Below are 17,927 nucleotides of genomic sequence, written 5' to 3' on the forward strand. Positions count from 1 at the left end.
GATGATGATGATGATGATGATGATGATGATGATGATGATGATGATGATGATGAAGATGATTTTTTTGTCTCCTTAATTAATGGGCCTGGTGGACTCCACAAAGAAATCTTCGAGCGAGAGCGAGGCTCTTTTTCAGCTCAATTGTCAATATGCTTAGAGGCACCTCCACTCGTCGTGATGATGATATAATATATGATGGTCGTCTTCACATTGAGCTTTTTTTCACATTGAGGATTTACAGTTTTGATGAGAAATTAATCTTGAATTTTGCCTGGGTGGCGCCCGAGGCCTACTCTTCTTATCGATTTTAAGACCACCAGGGCCGTGCGCAACTTGCACACGGGAACTCCGAGATAAAAAAAAAAAAGGCTTATCCGAGAAGGCTGGGTGTTCGATCTTACCTACCTTAATTATGATCAGGGGTGTGGCTAAGAAGGAGCCAGAGGCATACTTCATGGCCAGACGTGAGAAGTTTAAAGTCTTTTGAGCTGAGAAAACAGACTCGCGGCGTTTGCCCTTGTGAAAACTTTGGTGTTTGGATTTTTATTTTGTTTTGTTGTGTTTTTTGTCTTTCTATATGATGCGAAGACTGCTAATGATTCATGATAATAATAATATCAATTATTATACTTGTAAAAATACAGTAAAACCCCCAATCAAACAAACAAACAAAAAAAACCCGAAAAAGTCCTCAGCGCAAGAGAGTAACAATAATAATTGTATCTGTAAAGCATATCCACGCTCTACACCATGCTCAATGCGCTTTGCAACCATTATAACTCTTAAATAGCTTATAGTTATAGGCCTACGCTGGACCAAGAACACTAGAGCACTCAGAAGTATCATCAGCTTTCCAGGAAGCATACAGAATACAGTGCAAGCAGCCGATTAAGCGCTCATTCGTTCAGACACGACAAGATCTTTCGCTGTCAATAGCAGGGTAACCATTCCAACCTGAGTGAAGAGATCAAATTTCACGTAAAGTTAGGCCTACCTTTTTCAAGGACGCAACGTCGGCTACCGAACAGGGATTGAGACCCCGATCTTACCGTTGAGATTGAGAGTTAGAGAGCCTACCGTGCTGATAGGCCAAGATAGCCGCTCTCCCAGGACCCCTTCAATTTGCACGGAGTTTCAAAACATGTACCATTACGACAACAAACAACATGGCTGGCGAAGTGGGAGATTTGATTGTTAAATACTCCAGGGATGAACATAAAATCTCCGGTTTACTAGGGTCTGATACGGTCAAAGACTTAAAAGATGCTATATACAAACTGACGTCTGTGCAGCCAAACCGTCAGAAGTTGCTAGGTCTGAAAGTGAAACGTAAGTAACCAACGTTGATACTTTCACTTTCAGAAATTATTAACACAAAAACTGACAAGTCACAAAGATCAACTCTCTACCTTCAGTACTCCAGTCCAACCGTTGTTTTAGTTTTAGTGTCGAGCGGCAGAATTTACTGTAGATCTAGAATGTAGATCTAGATCTACTTCATTGTATGTTCAAATCAGACTGTTTTTGATGGGACAGATGGTCAAGTTTGTTTTTGGTGCTTGTATTTTCTTATTTTTGGCAGTGCCCCCTGAATGTTTGCAATTTAACCCTCATCCTGCGGGAGCCGGGTTTATGTTGCCCGATAAGCCTATTTCGGCACCTCGCCTACGTTCTGGTCCCGAATCAGTGTAGCTCCTGGCTCAGCGCACGCGCAGCGCGCATCCTCTTACACGTGTCATTCGGGTCCCGAGTCGGATCCCCATTCACACAGGTCAAGTGTGTGCGCGTCAGTCTGCTTGAGTTTGTGTGCGTTTGTGGCCTTCTTCTAGAACCGCCTGCGTTGGTTCGTAATCGAGGCATACGTCTCATTCAAAACATGCCAAGTTGGTAGCTCTAGATGTTCGTCCAATGAAATTATAGAAAAGAAATTGACCCACTTAGACATGAGGAGCTCGAAAGGATAGATTAGTCAAGAAACAAGACTTCCATTTTTCTATACAAAATATTTCAAATGAGCTTGATTTTGTATGAAATGATACTACTTGATAAAAAATAAGCTTGTTTGATAGTTTTGAATACCATTGTGCAGGTACAAAGAACAATTTGAGTGTAAAACATTCGGAAAATGACATAAATTATCCCCTTTCGAACCTCAGGTCATTCATAACAACAAGAGCGTCCGGAAAGGTTATTCAAATGGGCGTAACTACTCGTAATGTCTTATTAGCTTGTGAGAGGGGGTTATTCATGTGTTTGTAACACTTTATAAATAGAAAGCTATGAAAGGATAGAGCGTTATTTTCATCATCGGTTAACACACTCCCGCGGTATTCATGGTGAAATCACACGTTTCCCGGCGCGCGCGCTGTACACCAACAGTACACACTGAGTGACCCTGGTGGCCTGCCCGGCACGTCCGACGTAATCGGTTGCTGATAAGATACGCATCTGGGCACAGACGCAGGATAAGAGTTAAGAATGATTTTGCTTTAGAATCTCTTTAAAAATTGTCACCCCCTCCTACTCCTCTTCCTGCCTTTGGCTTCTTCTTCCGTTCTCCCTTGTTACTTCTTTGTAACGACTTTTATTTTCAAATTGTCTAACGTTCCTAGGTCCGCACACGGGAAGAAGATCGCAGTCGTGTTCCACGCGCTGAGCGAGCGAGGCCTTGTCAACCGCTGCTGTTTTGCAGTGCCCGCCTTCGCCGTCTGTAAACTCTGTGTTGCATTCAGATCACCACTGCAATATTTTTCACACGAGTATTTCTGTGCTGTTTGCTCATTCTCTTTGAGCGACCGTAGCGTTTCAGTTTGACCTCTGTGCCAATGGTGGATGATTCAGGGCGCAGTGAACGTAGCCAGCAAACTACATTCACAGCGCTGTGAATGTAGTCAAGTCACTGCGTATTGTTTTACTGCAGCAGTAAAATTCCACTGTCAACAGGTTGGCCATACCATAGCGTCTGTTGAGATTTCAGACCAAGTTTATACATTTAAATTTGTTGAATGTTCAATCAAGTGTTTTCTTGCTCAACATACAGGGCTGCCCTTCATTTTATTTTTATTCAATTTTTTAAAAATATGATCGTAAAACCCCAAACCCCTGATTCCAATTTTTTTTTAAATGGCGGATCCCAACTCGCTGCCAACCTTCCAGGTTAAAAGGAAAGAAAAACTACCAGACCCGGACAGTCTACATCACTTTTCACTATGTTATGTGCAGATTCTAACTTTAGCATCCACTTTGTCTTTCGCCTTTGTAGTCGCCCAGTGCCACTTTGCCCTTAGAAAAACATAAAACTTCAATCAAGAGGTGCTGATTCAAAGAGTAAGTAAACATAGTGTCATTAGGTGGACAAGGTGTTACCAAATTCCAGTCCCTTTGTACTGTGTGATTCCAGCCAAGGCCAGTGAGAGATAGAGATATTTTTTAGAAAATGGATCACTGTTTGAAATTTAATGCCAAAGAGCCCTCTTTTCTGCCCGTTTTTTCTTAACTTGACCAGTTACGAGCCTGATATATACTTGCTTGACAATTACCCTGTAATGAGAGACCACTATTCATAGATAGAGGTATAGAATTAAGAATAAAACATTACGGATAGGGTTAGGTGTCTCTTCTTTAAATAGTATATTTGTTGGGGTGGTTGCTCATTATAAATGGAAGTCCTTCCCCTTTGAAAGTGTTTGCTTCAAATTGACTTTAGACTCTTCCTCGACGTAAAATCTGTTTCTCTTTGGGAGCTGGAATTGTACCATTTAAAAAAAAAGGCTTGGCATATTCAGTAATCATTATTGGATTTAGAATGATTTCTTTTAGCCTTAGATTAGAATTAAAAGTGTTGTCAAGTACGTAAGGAAGATTGCAGACTTTTAAAATTATGGTGGTAGTGGGCTTGTATGATGCTTGGAACTTTTATATATGTTCAAATGCATACTGGAAATAGGATAGGAATGGCCTGGGCAGTTCAAAATGCAGTAAAAGCATTTTGATCTCTGATTATTTTGGTGGCATAAATGGAACGTTCAAGAACTGTTGTAGCAAATTGGGATAACTTACTATCTTCTTCGTCTTGCTCTCGGGTGACAGAGTATTTAGTATTACATTGAAGGGGCTGTGTGAATTGGTTCTCCCTTCACTAAGTTACAGGATAGATACCCATCAATGGTTAACATAATGCAATATGTCATGACTGCTTACGTGGATACCTGGAGGTGTAATCTCTGACTCAGAGGTTGACGTGTAATGACCCTCCATCCCGCGAGCTGACGTTGCACATTCTGCTATATCCAGGCCAGTCCATGTTCTTATGTTGTCCATCCATGTTATTCTTTGCCTTCCTCTGGCTCTCCTGTCCCACATCTTTCCCACATGATTGCTTGCTTTCTCTTTAATGAAATTGGTAAGTTACAATATTGGTGATATCGTATAATATATGAGGCACTGATTTATAAGGAGCAAGTTTTGAAACTCTCAAAAAGTGTTTGTGAGGCAACAGTTCAAATTTAAAGTAGAGCTACATTTCTTCAGGGTTAAGATACACTAAGTGAACCACGCAAAATGTTTTCAATGGTTTTGCCGTACACGTTAATTTGCTGCCTATGCATGAGATACTTGTTACTATTTGTTTCAGCGAGTGACCTAGTTGATGATATGATGTTGTCAGCACTGAAGTTACGACCCAATATGAAGCTGATACTCATGGGGACGAAAGAAGAACAGATAGTATGTTGAGTCTCTTTGTGACTGGCTGAGTGGTTGTGCTTATTACAGTACATTTTAAAACAAACATTCTTTGCAAGAGGCAATGGCTAATTCTTTTTGGACATTTTTCCACAATGGCCAGTTTCTAATTTTAAAGGGTGACCTTATTTGGGCCACAGTGTGGCCTAAATAAGCTAAACCCCCCTCCCTTACCTTATTTAGGCCACACTGTGGCCCAAATAAGCTAAACCCCCCTCCCTTACCTTATTTAGGCCACATCATATGGTAGATTTCTTGAACTAACCATGGATTCGGAAGGTCGAGATTCTACTGATCTTTTTATTTAGTGCGGGGGATTATTTCAAAATAGAGGATGATTCTAAATAAGTGGACCAAGTGTAAGAGTTGTGTGTGTGTGTGTGTATGTGTTTGTTTTGTGTGTGGTTGTGGTGAGAGAGAGAGAGAGAGAGAGAGAGAGAGAGAGAGAGAGAGAGAGAGTAAATGTAGTAGTGTGTTTGTATGTGTATGTGTAATGTGTGAATGTTATTGTGTGCATGAGTGTCTATCTCAGTTGTACGGTCCAAATGTACATTATTTTGTTGAGAATTTTACATAGAACTCAACTACAAAACACCTTTATACAAAGTCACAGAAATATTCTTTTTGTGCTTATTGAGGTGCAGTACAGGGTGATTAAAACCTGCAAGGATAATTGGACAAAATGGGCAATATCTTACTAATGGTCATATTTAGACAAATCCTATATCATTCTCTTTTTTTCTTAACAGCTCATGGTTATTAAAGAGTCAGCAAACTAGATCAAGGTAGTAATTTCGGATTCCTAATATTATGGGCATTCTTTAAAAAATTTAAACTTGTTTTTAGCGCTTTTTTCAACGTAAAACGGATTCCGTTAAAAAAACAACAACAACAATGACCTTATCTTTCTTTTTTAAGGTATTGTGCATACATTTGTGTGAAACTATTTTATTCTATGCTTTCAAGTACATGAAAAAAGCTAATAAAATCAAGCAAAATGTTCTTCAGAGACATAGATCTAGTAGTAAGCCCACTGGAACATTTTATAAACCGTGAAAAGATCACCAGAAAATAACAAAATTATCTTATGATTTTCACTTGCACTTGCAATTTTTTTGACAAATTATCGTCTACCTCGTTATCTTTTTTTTTTTACATTTTTCTTCACTATTCATGACAACTGGCATGTTTTCCAGTTATTATCAAGGAAGTGGATAGGCGGACCACGGGGTCTATCTAGCCCCAAAAGGATAGGTGGACCGCGGGGTCTACCTAACAAAATGCTGTTTTAGGATGTGAACCCTGGAATCAGCGTAGTGAAATAAGTAGATCTAGGTTTGACTAAGGATCGGTGGACCCCGGGGTCAACATAGTGAAATAAGTAGATCTCAGTTTATTTTATAGTAAGACTGGCGGAGCCCGTGGTCAACGTAGTGAAATTATAAGTAGATCTAGGTTTAATTAAGGTTTGGTGGACCCTGGGGTCAACGTAGTGAAATAAGTACATGTAGATCTAGGTTTAATTTTAAGGATTGGTGGACCCAGGAGTCAACGTAGTGAAATAGGAAGGTTTAGGTTTAAGGTGGACCCCAGGGTCTACCTAACGAAATTTAATACTAGTTAGGTTTTAGAATAGGTGGACCATGCGGTCACCGTAGTAAAATAAGTAGGTTTAATCACGGTGTCCCGGGGGTCCACCAATTCTTAATTAAACCTTCTTATTCCTCTACGGCTATGGTGACTCCGGGGTCCACCAATCCTTTTAAAATTAAACCTACTTATTTCACTACGGTGACCCCGGGGTCTACTAATCTTTAAATAAATCTACTTACATGTATTTCACTACGGTGACCCCGGGGTCCACCTGTCCTAAAACCTAGTATTTTGCTAGGTAGACCCCGTTTTTAACAATATCCAGAAAATAACATAAAATGGGTATATAGATCTATATCTATAAGTATTTTATTAAGTATATACTTAAAAATAAAAGACTGAGCAGAGGCTTACAATGTAAATTCTGTGCTCTACACGTAGAGAAAGTCTTAAGTTTGCGCAAAACAGATTTTAGAAAAAAAAGTTGATCTAATTATTCTAATAAAAGTAAAAGTGATTGTTATGGTGAGATTTGTTATTATTAATTCTGGAAATACGGATAGTTGCTGAATCTAAAATTAACTAGAACTGTGCAATTCGTTTTATTTCAATTCCAAAGCCCAAAGGCATAGCAATGAGTTAGATCTAGATCTAGCAGTTGTAGGCTCTCTGGCTGCTTCTAACATTTATCTGCTACTACTGATTCTAGACAGGGAATCTAGATCTAGATCTAGCTATCACCTGCACTATTAAAGTCAAATATATGGTAAAATAAAAACAAAACTGTGAATCGCTTTGTCAGTCAGTACATCCCAATTGCCATAGCAGCACGTATTAATAGTTGAATAATTATACCGAAGCAACATGTTATCACAGTGTGCAGGGGAGAGCGGGGTGCCCGGGTCGCTGACCGGTCGATTCGGTGGTTCGGCTTTTGTAGATCTATGCATTTTTTACGGAAAGCCCTATTACTAGATCTATTAGTGTTGTGAAAACTTCAACCTCTACAGCTAAGGCGGCAAAAGATGTTGGAAAATAATAATACGTCCTGAAGTTTCATAATTTATACAGAATAATACAGCCAGTAGTTTTTATCTCATCGAGTTATAAAAATGGCCTTGTAACTTGTTTTCAGAAGCAAATTTTAATAGTTACAGTTCTACCGAATCGATTTTCACTCAAATTCAACCATTTTGATGACCATTTCTTTTCCTTTTAAAAAGATAAAGGCCTGTCGGATGTGGCAGTGCGATTAACACTAAGTTGTTTAGACCCATCAAAACACAAGGCTTCGTGGCCGATCACAAAGGTCTACGGGCTTATCGAGGCCGATTCGCCCTGCCGCGTGCACGTTCACTAAACTGCCTACTAGATAGAATCTACTACCAAAGATTCTTCTCGATCTTTGCTACTACTACTACTACTACTACATCTACATGTAGGCTACTACTACTAGACAGTACGAGAGATGTACTACTACGAGACAGTACGAGAGAGTGCCACCCAGGCAAAGATAGTGTAACTTTGACTCAGCCACGTTGTGTACACACTTTTTATACCCCAAATTTGACCCGGAAGTCCATTCGGAGGATTTGACCTTTTTACTTGACCAAAGTGTGCCAAAATGGTAGCCTAGATTTTGCCCCTCCATGAAGGAAAAATCTGGCCCTCATTCAAACCATTGAGATTGAGCAAAACTTTGCATATCGTGCTTTGTTCTTACAATATTCATTATGATATATATAAGTTGTACACTGAGACAAAACTGTACTAAATGAGAAAGGTGCACCATTATGAAAGTGGAACGAACTCAGTTGCTTTAAAAGGGTGTCCCCTGGTAGTTTGAGCATGTGTGGCCTAAATAAGCTAAACCCCCCTCCCTTACCTTATTTAGGCCACCTGTGGCCTAAATAAGCTAAACCCCCCTCCCTTACCTTATTTAGACCATATGTGGCCCAAATAAGCACTCCCAATTTTAAATTCGTTAGCAGCTGCTAATTTTAATTTTAAGTTAATGTGTTCTGTGTTAGATAATTAGACCACTGTAATTTTTTCTTTGTTTAAAATATTCATAGTTATGCATCATTTCCATATTTTGTTTTCAAATATTATTTCAGGGGAATTAGGTTGAAGTGTAATTTTTGGTGTTTTCCAAAACTGCATTCAAGAGATAGTTGTAATTATCACATGCCCAGATTTTTTGTGGTAATTTATACGCAGTGACTGCTGTTTAGAAGCAAAGTGTTGAAGTCTGCATTTTAGTTTGAAAGTCTGGTTAGATGCTTGCATTTTTTAATCACTTAAAATGTGTTACTACTGTGCATTTCGGGAATTTCTATGCTTATATCCTACTCTTTCGGGGGTTTTTTTTGTAGTGGCCTTGTACTGTTCCTTCATATTGATCCAAAATGTCTTTCCATGGGTCTGTAGCTGGAAGTTGTAATGTATTTTTGTGTTTCTGTCATTCAGGAAAAAGTTTCAGAGACCCCTACAGATTTGCCTGAAGTGGTCAATGATTTTGACATCGAAGAGGAAGAAATTGCCGTAGAAAACAGGTTTGGCTCATTTATTTTGTTACCTTTTTTTTTTAAACCTCTGAACCTGTTTTTGTTGGCAAATTTCATGAGCCATTGCCAGCGGTTCACTTGCACACAAGTTTTGACCACAAGCTACTGGGAGCAACTTACCAGAGATATGGCGTTAAGTGGACTCCACTGTATATTAATCAATCATCCACCAAGGAAAAAAATTCAAGGAAATAGAAGGATGCCTGCATAAGTTTCATAAGCTTCTGAAGCATGAAATTTGCCAATAAATACAGGTTCAGAGGTTTAAAAAAAAAATAGGTGCTGAACGCTCTTTTACCGGGAGTTCATTTATTAGATGAAGAACAGTCAAAATAGGTTCACGTTAATGACCAGTTTAGTGACGTATATGTCATTTGTAGATTTCGTACCAAAAGAGGACCCTGGCATAGTAGGTTTACCGCCTTACAGATAGTTAATCTGAATATAGTCAATTTGAAAACAATGGTAAACTGAAAGAAAATAAAATCCCCATTTTTTTTTCTGCCTTGTCCCTTTATTGTAAGAAAACTATTGATTTGCTGAAATGCCTCCATTTCTAAATCAAAAAGAATTTTTAGGGCTATGTCATCTAAATCTTCACTAGCAACTCTCAAGTAATGCAAACCATCAAGTCTTATGAGCTTCAAGATAGCGATACAGAAGGGAAAAAATATCAACTAACCCTAACATTATATTTACTTTAAAAAAACAAGGTTGCTTAAGATTATTGAGTAAATGGGTAAAGAGCAGAAATCGCCCTTTTTTTCCAAAACTTGAAAAAAAGTAAGCCTCGCATAATGTCACAAAACTGGTGATATCTGTTTGTAAATACCTGTATAGAGTATTTTATCTTAATTTGGATAGTTTTGTTTTTATTGAGGGTCTGGGGAATAAAGGTATTAATCACTCTTCATTCTCAAATTTTTAAATTATGATGGTACTATATTTTGTCAGTACCAATTCTACACAATAAAAAGTGACAGCTGTTTTCTGCCATGTGTTTGAATGATGAAAAAAGAGGAGATTAATTTGTGTGTATTCAACTTCTTTTTGTTTTACCTTTTCTTTAGAGAAGAGTATTTGGCCAAGATAGACAGAAGGATCAAGTCTTATAAAATAAATACTCTGAACGAGTCTAGACCTGGGAAGAAGCTGCTGGTTTTGGACATAGACTACACATTGTTTGGTGAGGTGATATTTTATTTATTACTTTTGTTTACTGTTGTTATGTTATCCTTTATTTTTAAAAAGTATTCCCCAAAATAAATGATAATAAAAAGAAAAATAATAAATTGAGCCCCTAAAGATGGGGCCTACAAAAAATAAAATGCTTAAATTTACAATAATAATATTCTTTTCAGCCAGTTGTTGAAAACTTTGGGAAACCATACATTTTTATTAGAAATCCTTTTCAAGAATCTTAAGATAATCATTATCACATGAGGTTTAAATTAATTTTGACTAGGGAGGCTAAATGTCATAGACAAGAATAATTGTGGAAAAAACCAAAGATATTCCTTTCTTTCTGTCTAAATGTGTGGTGCTTTTGTTATTGTTTATATTCTGATGTTTATTCCAGACCATCGGTCCACTGCTGAACAAGCCAATGAGTTGATGCGTCCCTTCTTACATGAATTTCTCACTGATGCCTACAAGAATTATGATATTGTTATATGGTGTAAGTATTTAGAAACTGCCTCCAGGTGTATTTTTATAATGACAATATGATAACTTGAAATTAGAAGCATAAGCATTTAACTGAGGATACCAATATCTTTTATTGATTTTTAAAAAAGATATTATCTGGTAATCTATGTAATGACTCAAAGTCATTTCCTATATATGTTTTGCGACAAACTATAGCTTATACTTTTTATTTTTATTATCTTCTTTGACAGGCTCACTTTGTACTTTTGTGACTGACTGTCCTGTTTACTTTTGTTGTACGTTTTAGGGATTAGATCTAAAAAGGGACTAGGACGGGGACATTCTTGAGAGTTCCCTCATGCATACAACTTTTTTCTCTCTCTCAGCTGCCACAGGGATGAAATGGATTGAAACCAAGTTGAAATTGCTCGGGGTAGCCACTCACCCAGATTACAAAATCTGCTTCTACTTGGATTCAGATGCCATGATCTCAGTCCACACCCCAAAATATGGAGTTATTGAGGTATGCGAAGTCTTTTATTGACTTTTCCTTTAAATTGTTACTGTAGAGTACTTTTTTCATTTCTGTATGTCTCACCCGGTCAAGCTGTTATAGTGGCTTAAGTACTGGTAGAAGTGGTTATAATTATGGTGAGAAATTCTTACTTATTCTCTTGTACTGGTATGTTGCTCAGCTTCTGTGTAAAGTTTGAAGGGTGCATCATTTTACTTCTTATGTTCAGAAAAAACCTTTTGGAATAGTTATTCAAGCGATGTTTTTCCTTTTGAGTGCTTGCTTCTCTTGCAGGCAACTTTGTATTTTAGTCAGGGTCTACTTTTTTTAATCTTCTCCCATTCTCTGAGTCTGTCGCATGAGCTATAAAAGTACCATGGGAACTCCTGATCTATCTAACATCTTTGTGTTGGAAATCTTGTCTTGCCTTGTTAAAAATCTTTCTCAGAAAGGGAGATTTCTCTCTGATGTGCTCAGGCCACTTTCATCTGATGCTGACATTTTTATGTTACCGTCGACTCCGCTTGAGTTGACCTTTGGTAAAGTTTATCTTTTTCTTGGGTTTCAGCACCCATTCTTCTTTACAGATCCCAACAGTTAAGTTGAACTTCAGATGAGTTGTTCGTAGTTGACTGTACCAGACTTCTTTGGTAGTTTACATGACTCGCCACCACAGTAAGCATAGTTTGGTCTTTGGTAGTGTGTCGTAGAGCATCTGTTCAAGACTGCACAAAGCAATTAACACCCCTTATCCACCATTCCTTGAGTCCACTTAACTCCATATAAGAAAAAGAAATATATAAAAAATAAGAAATTACTGATCCGATTAGTCAGTTACTGGCTCTCATGTACTGAATACAAAGTTGTTGTGTTTTGTTTGCTCAGGTCAAGCCTCTGGGAGTCATCTGGGGCAAGTACCCTGAGTGGAGTGAGAAGAACACCATTATGTTGGATGACATACGTCGCAATTTCATCATGAACCCTCAGTCAGGACTCAGGGTAAGTATCTAGTAATATTAATGTGTTGTGTCTGTGGTAGGGAGGGGAGAATGGAGAGGTTTCTCAGTTTAAAAAATAATATTCTTTTCTGACATATATTATCAAAAGAAGTGTTTTGGAGGGTTTACTAGCTGGTTGTAAAAGCTGAAATGAATTACATGAGCAGTACAGTATTTGGATGGTGTAGACTGCATTTAGAAAGAGTTTGAAATATTTGATGTGTCTGAAACTAGCAGTCCTGTGGCTTATGTTCTCCATCATACTTGTGCAGGCATCAGCTGACAATGATGGGACAATAACCCTCTCTTTGCCAGGCGGTATGTGTTCCTACTGTCAGCACTGATTTTTAGCTAAGCTCCTTATCCAGATCAGCAGTCTTCCGTCAGAGTGTTAGTGGACCTGCGGTCTAGATCTAGCCCACTCATGACATGTTTCGGACCCCAGATCTTCGATCGCGTCACTTTCCTCATTCCTTATATCCCCGTGTTGCTCATAATTTCGAATCTTGCAAATCTTAAGTTAAAAAGTGAAATTTTTCTTGTTTTTTTTTTATAGTCATTTTAGTGTTAACAATTTGTGAGAGCCCACAGTTGTCCACAAGACTAGATCTGCATTTATCGATTGCTTGAAAGCCTAGCAGTAAAGTAATTTTTGTCAAATTTGGTACCGATATGCACAACTTTTATTCCCGAATGCGAATCCATACATTGCTTGTAGCTAAAAATCTTTTCAGAAGAATTAGAGCTAGGTGAATGGTGTGATGAATATGTACCTCTTGACTCATATAGGCAGCTGTGAGTGGCAAATTTTGCGAATTTCCATGATAAAGCTCAAAGCTAAAAATTATATAAATTACGTGACGTATCAGGTACATCAAAACCCAACAAAGGAGTAAATGACCTGTGACATACCTACTTGTGAGTGTAAGTTCATGGATTTAAACCTTAGTGAAAAAAAAAGCTTGATGGCTCTGGCAGATTCTTTTCTGAGACAATTGAAGCTGAAAAGCATACAAGAGTAATCCCAGTCTATCTTTGCGATATTTTCAGACTTTTTTTTTCAAAACTTGTTGTAAAACAAGTAACTTGTTTTGAATATAGTGCCCATAAAAGTCAAGTAATGTCATTGCTTGTCAATTTTATTCAAGATCAAGGCATTTCGTGACTCACGTGTGAGTAGATTCACGGACACGGAGCTGATCAAAATGACGGAGTACTTAAACTGCATTGCTCTCCTGGAAGACTTCACAGCCCTTGACCATAGGAACTGGCGAGAGTAAGTGGAACTGCGACTCAATCACTTTCAGTTCAAGTTTTATTTTCCCTGAATCTTTAACGTTTTGTGCTTTTATTTTCATTGAACGTGAATTATGTTTTTTTAATGGGGAACTTTTGGCTAGAGGTATGGAAAAAATGATTGATGCAGGGTTGATGTACTTTGCCGTTAGAGACAATCATTTGTGTCACGACGGGGTGGAATCAGGTGCTTGTCAATTTTGGGGCGTATAGAGTTATTAGTGTAGTCTTAAAGCTTGTTCATTTGCCTTGGATTTGGGGAAAAACACCAATTTATCTTAAATGGAAGTCAGAATATTTGAGATTGAAGGAGGTAGGGGGGCTCTTGTAGTCTCAAGGTTATTGGTATTTGCCTCTCATTCAATAGATCCCAGGTTCAAATCTGGACAGCGTATGAAAATTTTCTTCTCTAAAATGCTCTCCTTTCACTTCCTTTTCTGCTCTCTAACCATGTTCTGTTCTCTGCTTTCCTCTCCACTTTTTGCCCCCTCCACCCCCCCCCCTCCCCTTTGCCCCCTCCTCTGGGCTCCTTACTCTTTCTGCAGCCTTTCTACTGCTACAACTCGGCTCCTTCTAACTGCTGTCTTTCATTCACACCCCTTCTTTGATAAGGGTGAAAAATCTCAGAGGTCCGCGTGTGCAAGTTGCGCACATTAAAGATTTCTTGGTTGTCCTAAAAATCGATAAGAGTAGGCTTCGGCCGCCACCTGAGCAAAATTCAAAATTTCCTACCAACTGAAAAATGTTTAATGTGTCCCGCACGCTCATATGACCTTATGAAGTTGTGAGCGCCGTAAAACACTTACCAAAAAATAAAAGAGGTAGGGGTTGCCTGATGTTAGACCAAACTTCCAAAGCTTGACAGTCCTTGGAAACTGGAAATTTACATTCTTTGAGCCTTTGATCAACATTTTTCTGTAGCGTCCACACACAGAAATGTGTTTTTAAAAAGGACATTAAAGATGGGGAGCCACATAAAGAAAATTTGGACCAAAAAAAATTGCTCAACGCCCAGAAAAATGCCAGTTTCCGTGATCTCATTGTTCTGACGAGTGCCTGATTTCCTTACGCTGCCTCACATTTTTCTCCTAGTCTAGCAACTCCCTTTCAGTTATTTCAGGCTTCAAAGAAATTTTGCTCAGGGTATTGAAGGGTTCAATTAAGGTTATTTTTTAATTGAATTAACATTTTTTTGGTCTATTTGCAGGTATCGAAAAAAGAGCAGAGACAAAGAGTCAAGGACTTCAGATCGACCAAGTACTCAAAGTTAATAATAACCATTATTCATTCCAAAACTGCTCTCCACTCTTCTTTGCCATGTATAGAATTAGGCCTTTTCACGCATTTTTGATTTTTTGGTCATATTGCAGTAATCCTTGACTTTCTTAGAGATTATACGTTTTGCATTGCTTCCAATGCAGTTTGTGAAACCCATACTGCCCCCTGTTCTACCATCTGCTGACAAAAGGCTTTTTTTTCATTTTTTTGTGCCTTCTACAGAGAACCGCATAAGACAAATAAACTTAGATTTTTAGACTTGCATTTTCCCTGGCTTCTTCAACTGAACTCCTTCTAGTAATACTGTACGTCACTAAACACTGCAAACAGAAACGTGTACAGTTCAGTGGACTATGTCTGAATGGCTTAAGTAGATGTGCTTGAGACAGATAATTTTGCTCTGGACAGGTGCCAAGTCAAGTCGGACAGAGTTTTCCAATTTTGGTGAAGATAGGAAATTGGGGGTGGGGGGAGGGATGGGTAAAAGTTTGTGGTAGTTTCAGTGGGCTGAGACAGTCCCAGGGAGAACATCTCACGACATTCTTCTGTGGCATTAATTGGCATCAAACAAAAATGGTTTGCTTGAAAATTTCTTGATAAGTTTTGAGATCTCAGTCCATGTCATAAATTGCCAATTGTTTTATGACTTCCTTTTGTCTGCCTTCAGTATCCTTTCTCTCTTGTTGTCTTTCTTTAACTGTTCATGTGCGTAGAGGATTTCGTTCTGACCGAAGCCTCCCAGTGACTGATCCTCTACAGCAGTAGGGTGGGTTACAAAAGTCTATATAACTTTCAAACTACTAGGCCCACATAAAAACTTTTGGTATGTTTGTGTTCAAAAATTAAAGTTGCATTCATTGGTGTTCATTTTATATGCATTTATTGAGTATAAAAATAGACTATTGAAGTAAATGGTCATTAGCGAAAAAAACTGTTGCAATATTACATAACACCTTTCACAAAAATATTGGTGTAACTTTATAAAACTTTTACACAGAGCCAAAGTAAAAGAAACAAAAATGTTGATATACATCCTAGGATTACATCTATGGTGGCTGTAGCTGCTTTGAAGCCCATTCTTTTGAAATACACACAAATATAAAATGTTGTATCAGAACCCACATTCGGCATAAAAAGTGTAAACACAGCTAGATATGTCTATTTACACACTTTGTTATACAATAAATCAAAGGCTTACATCTATAGTTTTGTCTGAATATACATAAATATGAAGACTGTGTCTTATGCACATTTTCAAAGTAATTTTGAGTAATTCTTTGAAGTATCCAGGTGTAAGATAAGGTGTACAATAACCATTTAAAAAATGTCACATTCACACACACACAAAAATTTCACTTTCACATACATATATATGATGAACTAACCTGAATAGAGCATCAGCAAGATGCAACATGTAGATTAATATCCAAATTGAATGAAAATTTTGTCTTTGTATAATCCAAACAAGAAAACTGTCACTTTTATAATTATTTCAGGAGCAATCTTTGTCCCATGTATCCACTGTTTGTCTCCAATGACATGAAAAATCAACACACACACAAATTCTGTACAGTACACTATTTACAAGTGAAGAAAATTCTCACTAGGCATTTCTGTGAGTATGGTATTTGTAAAAACAGTTCTTTGGGTGCAGAAATGGTCTGTCACTACGACCTGAGCAGACAAAAACTGTTCTTTTGCGTCCCCCACCTGGTCCGCTGCACGCAACACAATTTCCGTCCCTCCCGTCATAATGGATGAGAGGCATCTTGGATGTGACAAAGCGCTCACATGAAACTGACTTTGCAGGATCCACATTGTTGTTCAGGGTAATGTTGAACTCCATTTCCTCCACCAACGTACTTTTGAACTTACGAAGCTCAACACGCTTGTCGTTGGGATGTGCGAGGGTGTAAAGAATATGCGCATTGACTTGGGTGATTTCTAACAGCCAGAAAATAATTTTCTTCCACCATTTTTTAGAACGGCACTCATGCACACCGTAATATGAAATATTTTGGTCGGCTGCGTCAAAGCCATTCATTGCTTGATTGTATTCAACAACCATCGCTGGCTTGCTAGCTTCACCGCCATTTGCACGAACAGTTTTCATTTCAGCATTTGCATTTGTAGAAACAAGAACACATGGTTTTTTCGCTTTTTTGTCTCTCCAAGCAACACACAAAATCTTGTTGTCGTCTCCCATATACCATCTTGTTTCCTTATGCTCTAGTTTTCGTGTCTTCAATTCCTGCGGAACTCCTTTTCTTGTGACTTGAAGAGTCCCTGTGAAGTATAGGCCTCGACTACTAAGGTAGTCAACCACAGGCAGCGCGGTATAATACCTATCTGCGAATATGGTGTGCCCTTTTCCGATATTTGTCAGCAGTGTTTGAAATACCTTCTCTGCCTGCAGAGATTTTGTGTCACATTCTGGGTCATAAGAGGTGTCTTTCCCGTAGTACAAAAGAAGGTTGTAAACATATCCGGTCAGGCTATCACACAGTCCAAAAGTTTTGATATGGTATTTGTGCGGTTTTGATGCGTTGAACTGCTTATTTGCCCATCTCCCTTTGAAACCGATTATCATCTCATCAATTGACAAATTGTCAAAAGGTTAAAATGCTGACTGAAACTTGTCAATCAGCATATCTATGAATGGCTCAATCTTGTCCTTTTGCTCCCCACCAGCTTCACCAGCTTGTAGCATAGTATCGTAAATAGATAAAAGTCTGTCACGGCTAGGGAAAATCTGGTAAAACCAAGGAGTATACCAATAGGAGGGGGATTTTGTAAAATAATCCCTAACTCGTTTTTTTTCCCATACCAATGACAATTAGCACCATCAAAAATCTATAAAAAGTTTCTCTGTCAATGTCTTCCCATTCACCATGAACAGAACGTTTCTTGGGTGGATTGTGTTGCTGTCCTTACAACTTGGCATAGTCGTTGATTGAATTTACGAGAAAGTCAACAAGCGTGTTGTCAAGTAGAACTTTGAAGCACTGCAAAGCCGTAGACGTATGGTCCAGGTTTGCATTTACTTCAGCTGGACGTGGAGCAGCAAGTCAAAAGTTATTTGAAGTTTTGACTTCCTTTTCTTCGTCGATCTGCTTCCACTGAACCTGGCGGTCAGCCGTTGCCGGATCATCTATGGTGGGAAGTAAGTGCTGTAAGTCATTTGAAGTAACAGCACTGTGACTGGGTCTACTAGATTTCCCCCTTCCTTTGCCCGTTCCTTTACTTTTACCTTTACCACTGTAGCTGGTAGTACTGACACAGGAAAGTAGG

At 38.4% G+C, this 17,927-nt stretch overlaps 2 protein-coding genes across 2 annotated transcripts; one reads left to right on the plus strand and one right to left on the minus strand.

Annotated features, from left to right (window-relative positions):
- The first annotated feature begins 1,126 nt into the window (after nt 1-1,126).
- LOC101846063 (ubiquitin-like domain-containing CTD phosphatase 1) lies at nt 1,127-15,986 on the plus strand. Its single transcript, XM_005094799.3, has 9 exons — nt 1,127-1,329; nt 4,634-4,725; nt 8,806-8,891; nt 9,974-10,089; nt 10,483-10,581; nt 10,937-11,073; nt 11,950-12,063; nt 13,211-13,338; nt 14,566-15,986. The coding sequence occupies exons 1-9, from the start codon at nt 1,167-1,169 to the stop codon at nt 14,627-14,629; spliced, it is 999 nt and encodes a 332-aa protein (XP_005094856.1). The 5' UTR covers nt 1,127-1,166; the 3' UTR covers nt 14,630-15,986.
- Nucleotides 15,987-16,239: 253 nt separating this feature from the next.
- On the minus strand, nt 16,240-17,403 carry LOC118477419 (piggyBac transposable element-derived protein 4-like). The gene has a single exon (XM_035968838.1). It carries the CDS (start codon nt 17,224-17,226, stop codon nt 16,240-16,242), a length of 987 nt encoding a protein of 328 aa, XP_035824731.1. The 5' UTR covers nt 17,227-17,403.
- Nucleotides 17,404-17,927: the final 524 nt, after the last annotated feature.

This window comes from Aplysia californica, unplaced genomic scaffold (assembly GCF_000002075.1).
Source record: "Aplysia californica isolate F4 #8 unplaced genomic scaffold, AplCal3.0 scaffold00089, whole genome shotgun sequence".
NCBI classification, from domain to species: domain Eukaryota; kingdom Metazoa; phylum Mollusca; class Gastropoda; order Aplysiida; family Aplysiidae; genus Aplysia; species Aplysia californica.

Excerpts from the sequence above, each read along its gene's own strand:
- LOC101846063 (XM_005094799.3), top strand. The coding sequence starts at position 1,167 with ATGGCTGGCGAAGTGGGAGATTTGATTGTTAAATACTCCAGGGATGAA. Across the intron at positions 10,582-10,936 it reads TTATGATATTGTTATATGGT|CTGCCACAGGGATGAAATGG; the intron begins GTAAGTATTTAG and ends TCTCTCTCTCAG. Across the intron at positions 11,074-11,949 it reads CAAAATATGGAGTTATTGAG|GTCAAGCCTCTGGGAGTCAT; the intron begins GTATGCGAAGTC and ends TTGTTTGCTCAG.
- LOC118477419 (XM_035968838.1), bottom strand. The coding sequence starts at position 17,226 with ATGATAATCGGTTTCAAAGGGAGATGGGCAAATAAGCAGTTCAACGCA.